Below are 21,636 nucleotides of genomic sequence, written 5' to 3'. Positions count from 1 at the left end.
GCATGTGTTAGAGTCATTTTCTCTTCAGATGAGCCCAGCTGTGATCACAAAACATGGGCAGATTACATTTATTTTCATTTTATCTGGAGAATAGGGAAGAATGGTAATTACTGTGGCACCGTTTGGGGAGCAGGGTAGGAAAAGCATGTTTACCCAGTCCTTACAAAAATTACCTGTTTAAACAATTGATTGCAATGGAAAATAAGAGTGAGAATTCTGAGAAGGAGTATGAAAATATGACTTGAACTAGAAAGATGTTTATGTGGCAGTCAGATACAACCTACAATCTCTCTGGTCTCTAGAGATGGCACAAGGGCTATCCTTTTGCCTTGGAAGATATAAGAACCTTATACCCTCATTCTCATCAGTGTTTTTGTTCAGCAGGATGTGGCTATACTTTTGTGCTTTCCTGAGCCTGTACCATGTGTTGTTGTTTTTTTGTGGTTTGACAGGTTCACTTGGTGATTGTTTTCCTTGTCATAATGTTAATCGTGACAGAATTGTATGATTTCCCCCCATAATGCCATCTTGACTGAAACAGTTTTGTTACCCTCCTTCTCATCTTCCACTTCTCTGGAACTCAACCGAAGTACATATAAATTATGTCATTGCCTACCAAGTCCTCCATTCTTAACACCAGCAGAGTGCTTTCAGCTTTCCCTGCACAGCACTACAAGTTGCTAGCAGCCATGATGGAAATGAATAGTTTAATGTTGATGTAGCTGATAGAGAAAATACCAATAGTTGTGACAGATGATGTTTTATTTCTGCAACATTGATGTAACTGGTACACCATTTTCTATACAAAAATAGCAATTTGGAGTTGTGACATAAAAACATGTTACTGCTATATCCAGTTTAGGGGCCATGACTGCCTACATGTTCCTTGTTTTGACAGGACACTTCATATTGAACTGATGTCAGAAATCCATTCCACAGTTTGTTTTCCTCGTAGCATTTGTCCATTGGTGTACAAATAGTATTGGTTAGTCATTTTGATCTTTGGAGCCTCAGATGTGGAGAAAATAGTAATGGGACAAGCCAATAGCACATGCTTTCACGCTGGAAACTCTTGTTTGAATCCTGATGGTTTGTTGTTGTAGACTTGTGCAATTGAAAAGCTAAAAGATGCTATTAATGTAACACTTTGCAAAACAGAACAGGCACCTAACATAGCATAGCAATGCCCAAAAGAGAGATCATTGTGTAAGGGCTAACTATGACAATGTTTAGAGATCGCCGTTATCCACTTGGGAGAATCAAGAATTTTCACGTTAACAGGCCTTTCAGTGGAACTCTATGTAGCCATATCTGAGTAATATGCTAATTTAACTGACTGCTGATTATCCAGATGTTTTGGATCTTCTCCAAGCCATCTGAATAAATATTGTTGTGCTCAAGATGACAGAATGCTTTTTCCTTTCTGGGCAGTATTACTCCTTTCCTTTTCTGATCCATAGCAGAGAACAGATTAGGGATGTGCTCAAATCGCTTTGGCGTTTCTTTGAAGAGGCGTTGAAACTATTCTGCCTCCTGTGGCCGAAACATTTCAGCGAGGGGGGGTACCTTTAAAAGGAGGCAGGCAGGTCCTTATTGCCCCTCCAGTGAGCCATAGCCATCCCATTGTGGTGCTTTAAATCGAACTTGAAAGCAGCCGCTGTGCTGCTGTCTCCATTAAACTGCCATGACACGCTGATGGGATGCTGCTCCCAGCAGTCCTTGCATGGTGTCAGCACGCAAATGGCGTCAGTGCATGCGTCCCCATGCAGGAAGCATTTTGTGCACATCCCTAGAACAGATGCATACTAGGTGGAATTCTGGGTTCAGATCCCTAATCCATTTCTCCTTTTCGGTCTCCTGTTTTTCCAGTCTCAGGCAGGCTTCCGGCCCCTGGTGGGCTGCATTTGTCTTTGCTGGTCACAGTTGTGCAAGTCTGCAGTAAGGCGAGGCAATGGGAATTGGGTTAGAAAAGGTATGCCAGTAGATTGTAGTAGAGAAGTCTTCATTTGATGGCTGTGTTGCCAGCAGAATGTCCATGGCAGGGCTTGAACCTAAGGTCAGTAGTCAGATTAAAAAGAGATTCAGACCCCCATTAGCTTTTCTCCAGGCTCACCCTCAAATCTTAATTGCCAGACATACCAGCAAACTGGATGCTTTCTGAAGCCCTTTGAGTCTTTCTTGTCCCTTCCCTGTGGTTTTATCAATTGCCATTGCTGCCTCCACTGCCTGCTTTAGTTGTGAGGTGCTTTGCTACCTATTCCTAGTCAGAGGAGGAGGAGAGACTGAAGAGCTTCACCCAGCATTTAGTTTGCTGATATGTGTTCCAATTAAAAGTGCTGTGAATGTGCTCCAGGCTCTCTCTTATCTTCTGTCTGCCTCCTGTCTATTGAAAGCCTGGCTGGGAGAGCAGGAAAGATCCTGTAATCAGCAGAGTTGGGGAAAGTTCAGTACTGGTTAGGTCCTCCTGACTGGACAGCTACTTCAGTCTCCAGCTTCCAGATCCTGACTGCCGCATGAGGCAATGCCTGATGTCCTAATACAACAATGTAGTATGTATGTTTACACATCTGCTAGGTGTCTGTGGAATGTCCGTCTTTCCCTGTTGACTGTCTCTGCATTGTGGACATTCACTCTAAAACAAACAAGTACCAAATTAGATACACCAACTGCAGTATGATAATTTGTGAGATACAATAAGACCACTTTCAAGAGAGAGTGAGTAACAGAAATAGGCTATTATATGTTAAATAATACCCATTTTTATTGTTGGCTGCAGTTTTCTTGGAACGGAGGGAATGTTTGCTGGCTTCTTTTGGCCAACAAGGTAAATGTTTGTGCAGGTGGGTGAAAAGAAGCAAAAATCAAAATCAGTCAAATAAAGCATGGATTAGGCCCAACGCCTGTCTAATCCAGCATCCTGTTTCCCACAGTGGTCCACCAGATGGCAGATGCCTCTGGAAAGCCCACAACCAGGATATGAAGGCATGCCCTCTCTCCTGCTGTTGTTCCCCTGCAACTGGCATTCCCTGGAAATAGCATATTGCCATTAAGACTAGCTCCCATATACTGAGTGAGACCATTGGTCTATCTAGCTCAGTGCTGTCTTCACAGACTGGCAGCGGCTTCTCCAAGGTTACAGGTGGGAGTCTCTCTCAGCCCTATCTTGGAGATGCCAGGGAGGGAACTTGGAACTAGGGATGTGCACGGAATGCTTCCTGCATATCCCAGGGGGTAGGGATGCAGGCACGGATGCTATGCAAGGGCTGCTGGGAGCAGGGTCCCATCAATGCGGCAGCTTAAAGAGGACAGCAGTGTGGCTGCTGCTTTCAAGTTAGATTTAAAGAATGACAGCATCGTGATGGGGTGGTGCAGGACAGTGGCGGCTCACCACAGGAGCAGGTAGGACCTGCCTGCCTCCTTAAAAAGGCACTCTTTGCCCCACACTGGAATGTGTCGGCTGCAGGAGGCTGAATAGTTTTGGTGCCTCTCCAAAGAGGCGCCAAAATGATTCGAGCACATCCCTACTTCGAACTTTCTGCATGCAAGCATGCAGATACTCTTCCCAGAACCACCCCATCCCCTAAGGCAGGGCTGCTTAACTTCGGCCCTCCTGTAGATGTTGGCCTACAACTCCCATAATCCCTGGCTATTGGCCGCTGTGGCTGGGAATCGTGGGAGTTGTAGTCCAGAATGAGCTGGGGTGCCTAGGTTGAGCAGGCCTGCCCTAAGCAGTGCTCACACATGTAGTATCCCATTCAAATGCAAAGCAGACCCTGCTTAGCAAAGGGGACAATTCATGCTTGCATCACAAGACCAGCTCTCCTCCCAAATTATGCTGAGGTATTGCAGTTAAACAGATGTCTATACATCTAGTCAACTGATTAAAAGCCAAAACAGTTAAATTAGCTAAGGCTGCAATCCTATATACTAGTGGTTATCAAACTTGGGTCCCCAGATGTTGTTGGACCATTGCAGCTGGAATAATGGGAATTGTTGTTAATGAAATAATGGGAATTGTTGTTATTATTCCCATTGATAGACCTGTGCTCCATGAATTGGTCTAAGCCCCTTTTAAAGCCATCCATGCTGGTGGCAATCATTACATCCCGTGATTGAGAATTCCATAGATTAATTATGCGCTGTGTGGGGAAAGTACTTCCTTTTGTTGGTCCTAAATTTCCTCACAATCAGTTTAATGGGATGATCCCTGGTTCTAGTGTTGTGAGAGGAGAAAAATGTCTCTTTATCTACTCTTTCCACAACATGCATAATTTTATAAACCTCTATCGTACTTTAGTTTTTTCTAAACCAAAATGCACCGGATCTTGTAGCCTTGCCTCAAAAGGAAGGCGATATAGGCCCCTGATCATTTTGAGTGACCTCTTCTGCATTTCTTCACATTCATTTTTAGAGATTAGAATTTCACTTCTTTTTAATAGTAATTGACAAAAGGGTTAGTTTCTATCCTAATGTTGATTTTGCTGCCTGATTTTTGTAAATGAAATTTGAATGCTATATTATGCATTCTTACAATTCTGTTATTATAATGCTAAGTGCATAGAGCCTAGTAATAATGAGGAAATGGCCACTTAAATGATTATATATATTTTAGGTGTGTATACAGGTTATGTTAAGTCTGTACTTTAAATGTAAAATGTGAGTTTGGCAAAATCAAGTGTAATAAAAAAAGATATACTTAGGAACAGGGCTGTGATGGAGGGTGTGTGCGCGTGCAGCGCCGGAACCTCTCGGCTTCTCTGGCAGTTGGGGTGGGCATGGCCATAGAGTTATGGAGAGTGTCTGCACTTCTGAATTTGCAACTATGTCACTGCTTAGAAGTTATTATTTTCAGCTGTTGCTGTTGAATATACACTTGGTGGCAAGCCCAGGTTTGCCTTTCATAATGGGAGAGTTTGGACAACATAGGAAAAAATAGAATCTTGGATTCCAAGGGTTTGATGGCGAGCCTGATTTCCAGTGAGTGAGTGGGATAAGGTGAGTGTGATTCCACCAATGTTGGCTTGTTCCACCCCACTTTCAGTTCTGGAACTGACATCTGTAGCCAAGAGTTTAAGTCTATTACAGGTGGGGGTTCCAGAACTGAAAGTCAGGTGGAAGAAGCCAACAATGGTGGGTTTGCACACTGTGATAAATGTTTGCTTATTGTTCACCTGCAACAAAAGTTGTGCTCACCTCTAAACTCCGGGAACTGGAGATTTGTTTTTATTGTATTGTCTGAACTTGCCCAGTGTGTGAGATGGCCCTTAAATATTTAGCTCTTCTATCATGTTTTCTGGAACAATGGAATCAAGCTTACTTGATGTCACTAAGGACAAAACTGGACATAAACTAATTTGTGTGTAACTGTCCCATGACATTTTTAGAAAGGAGAAGTAGCTTGGAAACCTTCAGTCTTGAGCGGAGTTCCAGTGTGGATGCTCCACCCTTGCTTCACTCTTTTACTCTGGGTCCATTTTTCTACTCAAATATCTCCCAAAGTGTTTCTCCCCTCAAGGAAAAAGATACACATTTCTGCATTTTTACTTTACCAAGGGAGAAAAACATCTCAGGATATGATTTTTGAAAAGAGAAATGACCCAAGAAGAAAGGGCTAAGCACCCTCCCCTCTGCTACACTTACTCAAGAATGTAGCATTTAGCAGCTGTTTTCCCTTTAAAAGAAAGGTGGTCAGGAACTTCAGGGGGACAGTTACACAGTTACTGTGTAGTTTGGCCCTCAAACTTTAATTTGGCTTTGAACTCATTTAATTGCATGAAATTTAGTATTTCCCCCCCTAGCATATGTATTTCTTTTTCTTTACCACAGAGTACACTCTGTTTCTTCATCAAATAATGAATGAACTTAATTAGGTTATTTTCTTTCACTTGGCTAGACTTGAACTTGGGCACAATAGCATTATCTGAGTTCAACAATAAACAGTGTGAGAATTGGTTCTTGTTTTAATGTCCTCCTTGGAGGTAGTGAGGTTCACTGCCAGATCAATTACTATTCTGCCATAATAAAATTAAGCATTAAATAAAGTGGTATGTTTTAGCTGTCTGCCTAATAACTCTGATACATAATTTTAATAAAGAGGAATGCAGTAACAGCATTTGGTGTGAAACACAATTTAATTATTTTAACCACATGATCCTTTCTCTACCTAAAGATTATACACTATATTTTTTTAAAGCACTGCGTGCTCCTGATGCATCATTTTCATTAAGAGTGGGGGTGGGGGGAAAGCAGACATTGTAATATATACAAGATGTCATTATATCTCAGATTATCTGAATGTACTATTATTTTTATGTTTAAAGAACTTTTGCTACTGGTGTTATTCAGTGTTGATAGGTATTCCTATTCTGAATTCCTTTGTCAGTATTAAGAGAATTACTGGTTTGGCACAGGGCCCAAACAGAGATACCACATGATGCAAATACTATTAGCAGAACTGTAAGACAGAAAGATACCTTCAGGCCTTCTTGACCAACCTCCTTTGTGTTTGAGGCAGAGAAACCTCTGCATATATAGGTTCATGTAATCCCAGACATACCAGGATCGAAGAAATCCAGTTAATTCTTCATGCCTAAGGAGAGGTAGAATTACCGTATTTTACGGACTATAAGACGCTACAGAATATAAGACGCACCTTAATTTTAATCCAGTTTTTCAGAGTTTTAACATATTAAACTGTTAAAACATATAAGACACACCTGAATTTTGGTGGATATTTTTTGAGGGAAAAAGTGAGTCTTATAGTCCATAAAATACGGTATTTTTCTTGAATAGCTTTTCATTTTGTCTCATGGCAGATAACTTTGAAATTGAGGACAGATGTCCACACACATACTCTACCTACCTACCTACCTACCTACCTATGGAATGATATGGTACACAGGTTTAATGTTAACAGGAAAAAAAGTTAAGAAGAAAAAGGTCATTGGACCAGCAGGCTTTTGGGCATGCCTAAAATAGTTCTTTGTAACCCAGTAATAACTTGGTGCCAATAGCAGGTGTGTCATGCCAAAACCTATATGTAGGACAAAGAATGATATTTATATACCAAAGTCAGGGAAATCAAGCAAGGTAACTGTGCCGGACTCAGCATGTTTTATACGGTCATCAAGAATAAAGTAGAATGACATCTTAACCCATTTTTAGATTGAGATGTATTTGGCTTATATATCAGTGCAATCTTAATCCATGAAATTTGTAATTAGGTATTTCTTTGGGCTTCACTGGGATCTCTTTGCACCTTAAATACAAGGTATATAGCATGGGTTATTTCAGTATAAGATGAATTCTTATTTACTTCTGATAACTTGTTGATTCATTAACAACACTTTGTAATCTCTTTTGGAACAAGCCCCCTTTTTCATTTTCTTCCTATGTAAACCATTTTCTGGACTTTTGTTGAAAAGCAGTAAATAAGTATACCAGACTTTATATTTGTATTAATTATACTATATAAAAGATTTAATACTATACTCTGGTGATATTATTCACACAACCAATTGATTTTTAATTCTTGATAAATATGTAGGCAGAGTTTTGTAGCACAGTAATATTTTTGCACAGTTGTGTAAAACTGTGTTTTTGCACTGTAGGCACAGTAAATGTAGGCACAGTAAAAAAAAAAAATTGGCACAGTTTTGTTTTTTGACTTTTGGAAATTCAACAAAACGCTCAAGCTTTCTGCCAGCAATCAATTCCTTTGAGATATTTTAAAAACACTTAATATGGCTGTTTCTACCTCCTATCTAGTTAAGCTAGAATGCTGATGTGGTTCTGTTGTGTATAAGAAGTCACAACAAGATATAATAACACAGCATTGTTATTAACTAGACCTATAAGGTTACAATTTTGAATTATTTTGCCTCATTTTGTGGCAGTGACAGTTAAATATTATTTATTGCAACCCAATTAAATAAATATTACATTAGAAGGACTGGATAAATAAACATGAAAGGCTTAGCACTAGAATGAATAAAAGTTCAAGTTCAGCACCGGTCATACACTTTTAGGAGGGATGCCACCACAAAAAATCCCACTCATGGGTGGACATCCATTGCACTTCAGATAGGGTAGGACCTAAAGCAGAGCTTTTGAGTCTCTTCTTAACACCAAGACAGGTTGGTATGCAAGGAAGAAATACTTGAGATACCCTCATTCTAAGCTGTACTAGGACGTGAAAGGTCAAGACTTAGTTTTTGAGCCATCTTTAAGGGCAGCCGCATGACAACAAACCAACTGGCATGTCACCATAACATGTATAATCCAATATTGTTCAAGAATCAGAATGCACAGTATATTGGATTCCTTCATGCTGATGCTGCTGTCAGTGGATGGTGTGTGTGTGTGTGTGTGCATATGTAGTACGTACATACTGGCTGGCACTCAGGTAAAACAGTTCCATATGGATCCAATGCATGATAACAACAAAAGTCATTTCACACTGGGAAGGAAATAGTTCGTGTTAATCCACTCAATGAGTTATGTTTTTTAAAAAAGAGTTTTGAAAAACGACTCAGGCACTAGGAATAGCTACTGGCACGTAAAACTCCAAGCTGTTTAGCTGTTGCAGACAAAAGTGAAACAAGATCCAGTGCCTGGAAGTAAAAGTTAAGTGCAATCCTAAAATACAGCATAAATTACTAGCGGTGAGGGGAAATTTAACCACTACTCTTACTATATGACATGCTTTATGATAGGAGTTGCAAAGTCGAGGTTGAATATCTAGAAATTTTGGTTTAATTAAACTGGGATAAGGTCCATCTTTTACGGGTTCATTATTATGGCCTGCATTATTATTTAACACTTATCCAATTGTGCTGATGCCATTTTTTATTCTGTTCTCTGATCCAGCCCCTAAAGCAGTTACACACCAGACAGCAGGATGAGAATATTGCTTTTAAATCTACATGTTAATGCATTAAAGTGGCAGGTGGAGAAACGCTCAGTAACTTCATGATTACTTGGCCAGATTAATTTCTCATAGGGGACTACATTTCCCCTAATTTGTCTCATTTTTCCACACGAATGGGCATAGTAATGTTTGCTCTGTGCATTCAGTATTGCTCTGAACAATATAATTCTGTAAGTTGAAGTGCAGTAATGGGAGGAGAAGGGTATGCATTCATCACATGTTTGTGGGCTTCCCAATATCATCTGTTTGGCCACTGTGGAAAACAGGATGCTAGACTAGATAGGGATAGGCCTTTGGTCTGTTCCATTGGGGCACTCTTGCGCTTTTATATAGTAGGACACATAGTCATATTTGACTTGGTTTGGTCTGTTTTGAGTTTTCTTGTTGACTATTTATAGGGAAGTCTATGAATTGTGATTCAGAACATAATTCGTATCCCCTGCACCTTTAAAATGGAGGAAAGCAGGTTTCTCCACTGGCCACTTTAATTCATTAACACGCAGATGTAAAAGCAATATTCTTATCCTGCTGTTGGTGTTCCTCCCTGCTATCTTCACACAATGGCAGCGCTCTCCCCTAGCTGCCCCTCCATGACACCAGCACACACATGGTCTCCGCATGTGTGGCGGACATTTGCGTGGTCAGCACCGCAATTGGTGTTGTGATTTGGAGCACAATTCGTAACACATCCCCTGCACCTTTAAAATGATGGAGAGCAGTTGCATACCTGCTCTGCTGCTGCTCGCTGCCACTTCCTAAATCAACAGTGCTCCTCCCAACTATCTTCACATGCCAGCGGTGCTCTCCCCCAGCTGCCCCCAGGAGTAATTCTTCACTTGTTTTACTTGTGAAATCAATACTAGTTCCCAAACGGCTTATCTCTAACAGAATCTATCCACCCTTTGTTCAAGTAAGTGGACCATGTGGGCAGAGCCTACACATGCTGGTATTTCATGGCATAGGCATTGAATCTTCTAGACATGGGGAAGGGATGGGCAAGAACCCAAGGCTGTCCACCATGCTTTGCTTCTTATATAACCTATTTGTCAGGGCTGTGGGTGAACCTGTCCAGCTCAGTAAGCAAAATTAGGGACACACTAAGCCATTTTCATTTTCAAAAACCAGGTGCATGCATGAGGGGGATGGGGATCACTCCTGTTGGTTCAGTCCCAGTGACCACACATCCACTGACCCCACCTTCAACCTCCATAAATTAAGTGGAAAGTGAAAACAGGCTGTACATCTGTAAGAGCAATTTGGGACCTTGGTGTACAACCCATTCTCACATTTTGCTGAATGTGTGCAGATCAGAATTGGGGGAAGGGATAACAGATTCAATTTTGCCCCATTCCATATATTGTTGCCTTAGATTTTGGAAGTGAGAGCAGGACCTAGATGTTACATGGGAGATGCATATTCCCTGTGATCTAATGAAATTCTGATGCAAAACTGAGCAGAAACATCAATGAAGGGGGGTAATTTTTATTATTTAAAAAGGGGGGGGGTAGAATTTGTACCACAGCCTCAAACAAAACCAGTCCCCTAAATATCTTGCAGTGCATTATTATGTGGTGAGAATATAAAGAGAAGGGTGGTGTCTGTTTCATCTGGAGAAGCAGATCATGATGCCTGATTTCACATAAAAGTGATTTAATTCAATAAGCTGTCATCTGGTAGTGGAATCCTTTTACTTTGAAAGAGTGCTATGATTATTTTACAACTACATGCACATAAATGAATAGCTTCATTGATCATTTGTTCCCCAACCCACTGTAGTTTGTTGAGACATTGGTAAATGGGAGACTTTTTGTTTATATGTTGTGAAATTTTTGCAGATGAAGAAAATATTTTCTTTATAAAGAAAATAATTCTTTATGATCCTTACGTTGCTTAAAGCCTTTTGTAGAATGGTATATTTTATATACATGCTAAAGCAATTGGATACTATCTCCTGAGACCAAAGTTGATGAATTGAATTAATGAAGCCTTGGGATTTATGGCTGCCTGTAACTACGTGTGAAGCCAGCTTCCTGCAAACAATAATAGCTATTGGAAATCACTCTACACAATACTACAGCTACTACAGAGAGTCCTCTTTTGAGAAGGGACAGTCTCTTGTTAGCTGCTTGTTCTAACACTATTCACATTGGAAGTAGTAATCAAGTGCTCAGTATCCTTCTGTTGCAATCAGATGAGCCTGTCCCTACTCCCGCTATAAACCTCTATGTGCTGCCTAGGTGCTTATATAAATGCTACAAAGAGTGGTTCCAGGGGGCCAGTTTACACTGACAGTGTCTCCCATAATAAGCAGGTATACAGGGGGTGGGAAATGTTGGGAATTCTCTCTGGTAAGAGATACCCTTCCAATACAGCAGAATGCACTGAGGAGTCTGCTTAGGCATGCATGTATGCTGAGAGTAAAAGAAACTTGGAGCCAGTTCATAGTTTCAAATCAATATAAGGAGTCTTTATTAGTGAACTCCATTCTAGATAGTAAAGTGGAGAGATAGGATCTCTAATCTAGCTAGCTAGCTGGATACAGAGGGATGGTTTCTGCATCTCTGCACACATGGTGCAGAGAGAGAGGAGCGTGGGTGTTGCAAGGGAGAAGAAAGGGGGGGAAGGAAGAGGAAGTGGAAGAAAGGAAGTCCCTAAGAGTAGCAATCTATATTTCAAAGGGATAGTGTCAGAGCAGTAGAGAAGGGATCACCAATGTCTTGACCCCTCTAGCCCTCTGACTCACTAATCTGTCCCCCTCTGTAATTGAGACATGAGACAAGCCAGAATCCTTCACTGCCAACAGGAAATACAGGACAAATGGAAAATCAGCTTGAGGAGGAGGCTAGTTTTGAGTAGGCAAATGGCAGAAAGAGAAAAGGTTAAGCGGCCCCTTCTTCATCCCTCACCTTAGATCTTAATTCAAAATTGCATTATCTAAGGCATTTGTCTCACTGAGTGTGGGTTTTTTTTAGTCATTGTCCTCTGTGGATTGTTCTTACAGCTCCTGTGAAACATCTGGTTTGGCCCTTGCATATTCTATGGAGATGTAAATATTAAATGTTATTGACATTCTGCGAATTCTTTCAATACTTCTAGTAGTGGTAGGATATTTTAAAGCAAAGCTCCTGTTCTTGCATAATATGTGATAGATTTTTGAAATTGTTTGCTAGTCAAGGCAATTAGATTTGTATAGCTGAATAGCAAACAAGTTTTTAGGTCAGCTGCTGCATTTTTATTAATGGGTCAGTCGGAACAGATCTTGCCCCCATCTGGTCCAGTCATTAAAAAGTGAAGGCATCAGAGAAGCTGCTGTGGGCATTTGGAATATTAGTTCCCAGCCTTTTTGTTTGGATGCAGGGTGTTTTTTCTCTCCATTAAACAGCTGTGCACTATCAGTGCCATCTGCATTGCCTTTGCTTCTAACATATCACCTTCCATTATTGCCACACATCCTCCCCGCTTCAGCAAATATCACATCATCATACCCATTGTCTGCTTCACTGCTTTCAGATTCAGATTTTTAAAAATCTGCCTTATTTACACGTTATTTATGTCTGTGCAAGATATCTTTGAAACCTGTTTTTAAAACCCACACTGCTAGTTGTCAAGTGACCTTCTGAATCTTATGCAGCTACTAACTAGTATAAAACTTCTCAAACAAGTTTTTAGACCCCTTTAATGAGTAAAATAGAATAAAATAAACAGATTTTCCAAAATCAAGCAAACACATTTCAGTGTCCAAACACCTTTAATGCTCTATTTCAAGCAGATGGAAATACTTAAATACAATAACTACAGTTGAAGTAACCAATCCAAGGACAGGAGAAAAAGGGGAGAGAAATGAGTGGCTCTCCAAAATTAACACTTTATTTGCCCTTTACTGGCCAATAAATTTCACTGGCGCTCTCATTTCCTCCTTAACATTAATGGGTGGATGTAATTGTTCAATATACATATTAATCTTATGTTTCATAGTATTTCCTTCAATAGTCAAAATAAACACCTTTGTTTGTGCAACTCTTCCTTCATGTTTTTCTTTCATATGTTTTGCCCAGGGTTTGGGTTGATCTTTATTGTATTGTTTGTCTGCAATTTTTTTAGAGAATGGCCTTTGGGTTGTTCGGTCTCCCTACCCTGGTCCTTCTGGCCCTGACTTGGTATACTGCTGCCATCACCTGTTCATAACCTGGGAAGGGTTTACTGGCCCTTTCCCCTTAGGGTTTACTAGGGTGGACCGAACAGGACTCCCAGTCTCCCTCCCAGTTTCTGCAAAAGCTTGAAACTGTAAATTGATCCCTTGGGATGTAATACCAGCAAATGGGATTCCTTTGGCCTAGGGCAGGGCTAGAGAGACATGTGACTGAGAGCCCTCCTTTCCCCACTGAACACTCAGAAAACAGTGTTAACAATCTTAAAAAAAAAGGAAAAAAAGTGTTAACAATCTTTAAAAAAAAGGAAAAAAATTTCCTTTATTGTACAAAGGAAAATTAATTGGGGCAAAAGGGAAATAGAGAAGAAGGTTTCAACCTTGTTAATATACCCAGGCAAAATGAGAAAAAACAAAAGGACAAACTGATACAAACTAACTTCAAATAGTGTCCCTGCAATCCTTTTTGTCCTATGTCCTTGGAGCTGTTTTTCTCCACAGGCCTCCAGGTAATCTCCTCAGCTCACGCTTCCGGGGAGAGAGACCAAAAGGCACTTTCCCCACCTTCTCCAGACTCCTCCAACTCCCTCTCAAAATAATTGAAGAGCCACAAAAGAACAGAAACCTCTCTTCCCAAAAGAGAGGGAATAGTCAACTCCCAATTCAATTGGTTCCCTGTGGGAGACTGCAGCCAATCACAGGGCTTGGTATGTGGTCTGACCATGATGTCATCTACCTCAGCAACCAGGTTAAGATTCCATTCTCCCTGTTTCCCCAACATAACATTCCTCACATCCCATTCATACAATCTTTTACACTATTCACTTAACCTGGCACCCGCCCTCATCCCGCTCACAAATCACAGGATCCTTCATTTCACACTTACTATCATAAATTCTGGACTTAACCTTTTTTTAAAGTCAAATCACATTAGCTTTCTGGTCATGTTTTCTCAAGATCTTTTGTGTTTGCCACAAAAATCTATCAGTCACATACGGAACTTTAAATAGAGCATTGATAATGGTGCTCAGTCATTGAAATATGTTTGCTCGATTTTGGAAGATCTGTTTGTTTTATTCTGTGTATTAAAGAGATCTAAAAAAAACTTGTTTGAAGAATTGAAGTGTGTGTATATCATCACCATTATACAGTCTTAAAACATCAAATAAACAAAGAAAAATCCCATGTGGGCCCTGCCAGAGGATGCCTGGCATCTGGAGATCATCTGTGCTTGAGGAGACCTTCTGATACAGAGGTGGGTGACATATGGCTTCAGAATGCATTCAACTTACCAAGGCCTTTTCTCTAGAATACCCCTTTCCACACAATTAACAGCTCATCAGTATGTCATTATATGGTGCTTGTGTGCAGAAAGACCTTGGCAGGTCAGAGGGGTAAGCTTGTTGGACCCAAAGGTGGAGTATAAATGTAGAGTTAACTGTTAATGTGAGGTCTGCTTGAGATAACATCTATTCTTTTAGCTATAGCACTTCCATTTCTAAGGATATACACTTGGTTATAAATCCTTCGATTTCATTGTTCTCCATCTTATATATTGTCTCTTCCTACATGTCTCATCTTTTCCACATTTCAAAATAAGTATCTATAGCTGCCAGCAGGGCATATTTATTTCCTCAGATGTGTGTGTACTGCATTTCCAGAATACTGCAGCCTTTGCCATGATGGCTTTTTTCTACCTTGGCAGGACAACAGAATGCAAAGCTGCTATAGACCAAGACTCTTGGCTTTATTGCTAAAGAGATAATTTTACAAGCCTCTTTTCTAGCCCTTCTGGGACAATGAATTATAGAATGGCTAGGATGTAGCAAGAAATATACGTTTCCCAGTCATTAAAATGAATGATAGGAGGGAGGGATTCTTAACACCTTTTAAAGATCAGTTGCTTGGAAAAAGGAATTGTATACTTTGGTATGACAAACTGCATTACCTAAAGTTTTCCTTACAATGGAGGGAAAACTAATGATTTGGTTCCATGAACAATAGTGCAAAAAAGCTTCTGTATTTGGAGAGAGTCATAAATCCCGTAATAAATTAACCCAACAAATAGGACAAGACACACTTGCACGGAGCTAATAGAATTGAACCAGCACTCCATAACTGGAGAAGCAAACTATTGTTGGTCTCCTGAGGCTTATTGAATGTACATTATTGTAAGCATATTAGTGCATTTTTGTTAGGTCTTATTTGTTTAAAGAAATTGCACAGGACGTTTCTAATATATTTTTATGTACTTGGCTAGTTTTTGTATGTTTATTTTACCAATACAAATACTGAGGTTTTGTAATGTTTAAGTTGTGTCTTTACAAAGGTGTGCATTCTTTGTGTGTGTGTGTGTGGGGGGGGAGAGTGTATTAATATAAATCTCTTTCCTAAGTGTGTGAATTTAAATTGTGTGTGTATGTTTTTGCCATTGTGCATATTGGGAAGCTGATGTGGTTTACACACATTGTGCTCCTCAGGAATTTATAAAGAAATTGACAAGGAACTGGATTTTTATATAGTTATCAACACAGTTATAAACACATTTATTCATAAATAATTTGCATTGGTCTGAAATTGGTAGGTTCTGGCAGTATTTTCATTTTATAGGAAACTCTGGAGTTTCAAAATAAATAGTTTGTATTCTGCTCTTTTTTATGACTAGGAATAAAACTTGGCTCTTGTAAAAGCATCTGCTTATCTTCCCCATAATTCACACTGGAAAAGAACTTGGTAAGAAAGAAGCAACAGTATGTACCTATAGAGCTCGTAACAATAGCTACTGTTTAAACTTTGCTTATGCTGTAGTTAACCATAAAAGTTAAATATTTAATAGTCATAGCAGCAAATGCTTGTTATACAATAGAGGAGGCCTGCACATAATTTCAGATGGAAAAAGGCAACACGACATGCATTTTCTAAAAACATATTGAAGTAGTTTTAAGAACAATAAAAACCTCTGAGTAACATAATATTTTGCAAAGATAGCACACAGATCTGGAATATGTACTTTTGGGTAGTTTGCACCAGTTATAAGCAGTTCTTTGCAAAGCAAGTCTGTGACTCAAGAGTATACAGCAGTTTGAAGAAATGACAGCCTTTTGTTTGTCTGGACAGCACAACTACAGGAACAGCATGCTAATGCCCTACATTTTAATATGGATAAGTTCAAACTTGGGCTAAGCAAACTGATTGACATCGATTCAGTTCCTGATATCGCAGAGCATCATGCTAGAGGCTGATGATGTTTTTCTTCCACCATGTGTGGGAGAAGAACAAGCAGTTTATAGCAGAGCCATCTGCTGGAGCTGTGACCATCATTTTGGCTGATCTTAGTAGTGCCTGAGCCTGCAAATGATCAGGCTGCCTGGATGATTGTTGTCACTAAGAATTAAGCAATTAGTTGCATTTCTCTTCAACAAAGGCTTCATGAATATTAAAAGAGAACAGGGGACGCTGTATATTTTAATCCTCATGTAGTAAGCCTCTGCAACCTTTGAACTCTCTCTGTGAACACAACTAGCCTCTGGCAATGCTTTTCAAATGCTTTCTTGCAGCTTTAATTTAAGCCAGGATTGCAAGACAGCCTTTCAATAGCAATCAGGTTAGAAGAAACTAGAAATAATGTATTGTTTTCCAAAATGTAGAGAACAGAAACAACACAATCTGCAAGCCTGTTAAACTAAAGTAGTTAAATTTAAGCCAATTTATGTTCCTTTGAAGTCATTAGGCTTAAATAACTTTAAATAAAGCTACCTTGGTTTAAGAAAGTTGACATAGATTAAATTGGGAAGAATTGGATGGCTATGTATATTCCACACCTACAATCATTTATGTTGTGTTTCTGTTGGCTGTGCATCCATCAACAATTGAGTTAGAAAAGCAGAAGGGAAGCAAAACACCACTTCTTTGGCTTCCTTCAGTCCCCTTCACAAATTCAGCACTGCCCTCCACATGTACATTGAACACACACAGGGGTGGCTCCTCCATAAGGCAAGTCTCAGGCAACAAATGTGGGTACTCAGCCACAATCCGAGGGGTCACCTCACCTGCCTGCCACACTCCCTGTGTTCCATCCTTGTCTACTGCCCCTGCCCATTATGTGGATGGAGTCCCACCACCTTTGGCACTGCTCTCTTCCCCGTCTTAGGGCTCATCATCCTGACACACCGCTGCTTTAAGTGGCAGGTCAGCAGTGACAGCAGTGATGGATGCTGCTTTGCATTTTGCATGCTGCGGTGGCTTTCTTTATTGCTGCTGCTTCTCTCATTCCAGCCCCTGAATTGCTCTCTCACTATCTTCCCTCTGAACCTTCCCCTGAATGCTCTCTCAAAATGGAGCAAAGTACACAAGTTTGTTGGTGGAAGTGTGGTGGGAAGAGAGTGAGAGAGAGCAATCCAGTTGTTGGAGGCAGCATAAGCAGCAGTGACGAGGAGAGCCGTGTTCCCTCTAACAGAAATCTCCAGATGTTGCTGACTACAACTCCCAGAATCCCCAGCCAAAGGCCATTGCAGCTGGGTATGCTGGGAATTGTAGTGAACATCATCTGGGAATCACTGTTAGAGGGAACACTGGAGGAGAGGCTGCCACTCCATGCAAGAAGCCATTGCTGACCTGCAACTTAAAGCAATGGTGCACTCAGAAGACAGATCAGCCCGGCAAGGGGGAAATTACAGAGGAGCAGGCATCAGCACTAGGCAGTGAGCTAGTGCTAGTACACAGGATGTACACAGTAATGAACTCACTTGTAAATGGGAATATGCCAGGAAATCTATACACAGCCTGATATGGCTGAGCTCTCATCAAAGTTATGTTCTTACATTATGTACATGGACACATTTCCCCTGATGTCTCAATCGACTCAGACAGACAAAAGGGCCAAGGATAATAACTGCTACCTTTTAATTTAAACCCACTTTGGCCAGTATCAGGAGGACTGTGTGATACTGGAAATCTGGGATGATATAATGCCAATAGCTGACATTCAGACTAATGTAGCTCTTGTTCTGCTAATGCTGCACTGGTCCTAGAGAAGGAGGAGTGATTTTCATCTCTCTCCCCTTCATGCTAAAGTCCATTGTCCAAAATATGTCTCTGTGGCCTGCCTTATCCTTGGGAAGAGGTGTGCAGGAACTGGATTTGCAAGTTCGGCTTGAATCTGAACTTCTTTGAGCCAGCCCAGCCCAGCTCAGTTTTGGCCAGGTCGAGCTGGACCCAGTTTGAATTTGAACTCAGCTGGCTCTGTAGCTCATACTAGTAAGTACCTTTTTACTCCCCTCCTGTTCCCTCTATACTTGGAAAAGCCCTCTTGTCCCTGCCTGTACTGGTAAAGGGTTAGGGTTCAAACTGGATCTGGTTCAAACTGGGTCTGGTTCGGCTTGAACTCAGAATGACTGAGGCTGGTCGTTCAATCCCAAACCCATTGAGCCCAGCTCGAACTAAGCCAGCTCGCACATTCCTGTCCTCAGGGACTTATTTTTGGGAGTCTCAATCTGCTTCAGAATAAAGGGGAGAGAGGAAAATCACACCTGTAGCATGTACACAGCATTATTGCACCAGCACTTTGTTATTCTGGCTGCTGGCCGATATCCTTGAAGGTGGGTTTTTTTTGTCCAGTTTAGGGATTTTCCATTTAATAATTTAAATGGATTTTAATTCACTTTAAAGTTGAATGGAACTAGAATTGGCACAATTCTCAGCTGAAAGCTAACTAGTTCTGAATACAGCATCTTTATATATAATTCTTTAAGACATACCTGTGGCTAAACCAGGGGCAGAACCACGACTGGGCAAACAGATTCAAAGAGACGCCCCCGCATTTGACATCAGATGTGTGGAGTGCATTATTTCGCTCCAAAATGGGGCTGTGCAGCCCTGTTTGGGACTGAAATCAGCTTTAAATGCAAGGAGAGCCGCTCCTGGCCTCACTGCCAATGCAGCGGGGCCGATCTCCCCTTCCAAATGGCACTGCGTGGCCCCATTTGGGAGGGAGACTACACCCCCAGGTCTGATGTCAGACTTGGGGGCATGGGTAGCCAGCCCCCTTCATCTGACATCAGACATGGGTGGGGCCAGGGGGCCTCCGCAGCAGCTGAGCACAGGGCTAATCCCATGTGTGGCAGCTCTCACGATAGTTTGGAGAGCTGCTGGATAGTCACGGGGGGGGGGACACAAAATGGCCAGATAGCGGTGGCGCCAGCGGGCGGGAGAAGAAGCCAGTGGACAGGACAGAGAAGAGGCTGGTGCCCAGCCACCCAGAAAGTGGGGCAGGGGGCGTGGGCGGGAAGCGGCGGGTGGGCAGGCAGGTGAGAAGAAGCTGACCAGCTAGAAAGTGGTGGCGGGGTGGGGGGAGAGAAGAAGCTCGTGTCTGGCCGGCCAAAAAGTGGTGGGTGGGTGAGAAGAAGCCGGACAGAGGCTGGCCAGAAACCAGCAGGGTGGGAAGAAAGAAAAAGGTGGCAGGCGGGTGGGTCTGCAGGGGAAGAAGGTTCCAGCGGGTGGGTGGGCCAGCCAGAGGCGCAGATGCTTTGTTCCCAGCCCAGCTAGTTACTATTAATCTCTCTTGGGGCATAAGAAAAATCACTGTGGAAAAAGAGGCACATCTTTAAGTTCTCTACTCCAAGGATAATAGTGTGGACTTGCAGCTACATTCAGACATCAGCAGACCATGGCTTGGTTGCCATTATGAAAATGCCTGCAAATATAAATGCAGCCCAAAAATCAGTCAAGAGAATGTGGCTTCAGCGAAAGAGGCAGCAGGTAAAAGAGCAACCACCATTTTGATATAGTGGCTAAAGATCACTATAGATCAGGGTTTCTCAACGTGTCGGTCCCCAGATGTTATTGGACTTCAACTCCCATAATCCCCAGCCCCAGTGGTCTTTGGATGGGAATTATGGGAGCTGAAGTCCAATTACATCTGGGGACCCACACGTTGAGAAACCCTGCTATAGATCAACTTGGATCTGCATTTCTATCCTTGCTCAGCCATGAATTTATTTTGTGGCCCTGGGTAACTTTAGGGTCGCCCCCCCTTGGTTCCCCCATCTGTAAAATATTTATAACAGTTATCAGCTTCACAGAGTTGCTATGGAGATGAGCTCAAGCTGGTAGAGCACATTGCACATTGAGAGTGAATGAATGACTACTCATAAGATAATTTGATAAGAGATGCAGACATTTGTACAGATTTATCAATGGAGAGGGGGAAGGCAAAACAAGGAAGAGAGCACAAGAAAAATGATTTTTTAAAATAAATAAATCAAAAACCATAGGAAGAAGATTGATGCCAGTACTATGTATATTTGACCTCCTACTTAAAAATCGGTGCTGAGTTGACATCCTGTTGTGTTCTGTCTAGTAATCTTCTGTGTTTATGAGAGAAGCATCTATAAAACACATTCCATCTCATATGCACAGTTTTATCAGGTGGTTCACAGCACTGGGCAGCACTGCCAGCATCAGGGTGAGCCAGCTTAGGGCACTGACAAGCTGTAGCTCAGTGGTAGAGCATCAGCTTTGCATGAAGAGATTATAGGTTCAGTTCCTGGCAACAATCCCAGGTAGGGCTGGGAAATACTCCTGCCTGAAGATCCTCCTGCCTTGGAGATCCTCTGCCAGTCCATGCAGACAAGCTAGATCAGGATACGCAGTTTCAGCCCTCCAGCTGTTGTTAGACTACAGTGGCCAATAGTCAGCAATGATGGGATTTGTAGTCCAACAATAGTTGGAAAGCTTGAATTGTGTAGTCCTCCTGAGCTAGACGGACCAGTGCTTTGACTTGGTATAAGGCAGCTTCCTATGTTCCTAAAGGGACCATGACTGAGCCCTGAGACCCTGCTGAAAAAAAGAGGGTGACTGACAAACAGTGCAGCCACTGAGAAGAACTCCAATATGTGGTGGCTACCAGAAAGGTAAGTTTCCTCCAAGCCCTTGTGGGGATTATCATAGTGACAGCAGCTTAGCATGCCCTTCAGCAGCCATGATGGTGACTACCATCTTTTTTTACCCAAGTGCCAGTGACACAATGGAAAATATTGCATTACTAGCTGACCTGGCGCAGAGCAGGTGCCCCTAGTTCTGCACCCCTAGTTCTCCCTCTCTCCCCCTGCCCGCAACCGATATGGCTCCCTGCCTCATCTTCATTTCATCCCCATTCCTTCAGCCAGTTCATTCTCGCCCTCCATCCCTTCAGCCAGGTCATTCTTGCCCCCATCCCTTCAGCCTCGCTTTTGCCACCTGTGCTGCCACCTGCTCACCCATACTCCTCACAAGGAGGCGGGTGGTTGGATCCAATGTGTACTCTCCTGCTGGCTCGCAGTGGTGCCTTCTCCTCCTCCTTGACCTCCCTCCCTCCTTGGCAGGCTGGCTCAGAGAGAGACTCCTCCTGCTGTGCTCTGCTCTGTTCTGCCCTGCCAGGAAATCTCACGAGAGCTGACACGCACAGGATTTGCCACGGGTACACCTTAGAGAATTAGATAGATAGATAGATAGATAGATAGATAGATAGATAGATAGATAGATAGATAGAGAAAGATGTTAGCCACCAGCATAGTTGCTGGTG

At 41.9% G+C, this 21,636-nt stretch overlaps 1 protein-coding gene across 7 annotated transcripts in view; it reads left to right on the top strand.

The window, feature by feature from the left end:
* The window catches only part of GPM6A (glycoprotein M6A), a 313,262-nt gene that overhangs the window by 120,586 nt on the left and 171,040 nt on the right, over window positions 1–21,636 (top strand). For 2 of the 7 annotated variants that reach the window (XM_053251763.1, XM_053251760.1), the window contains exon 1: window positions 86–134. The exons of the other annotated variants lie outside the window; for them this stretch is intronic. In XM_053251763.1, coding sequence (XP_053107738.1) covers window positions 101–134 — 34 coding nt within the window. In that variant the 5' untranslated portion in view covers window positions 86–100. Of the gene's footprint in view, window positions 1–85; window positions 135–21,636 lie in introns of those variants that run through there. 7 annotated transcript variants of the gene reach the window in all.

The sequence above is a fragment of the Hemicordylus capensis genome, chromosome 5, assembly GCF_027244095.1.
Source record: "Hemicordylus capensis ecotype Gifberg chromosome 5, rHemCap1.1.pri, whole genome shotgun sequence".
Classification (NCBI taxonomy): domain Eukaryota; kingdom Metazoa; phylum Chordata; class Lepidosauria; order Squamata; family Cordylidae; genus Hemicordylus; species Hemicordylus capensis.
The sequence above is the reverse complement of the archived record's forward strand: the minus strand, read 5'-3'. Positions and strand labels throughout refer to the sequence as shown.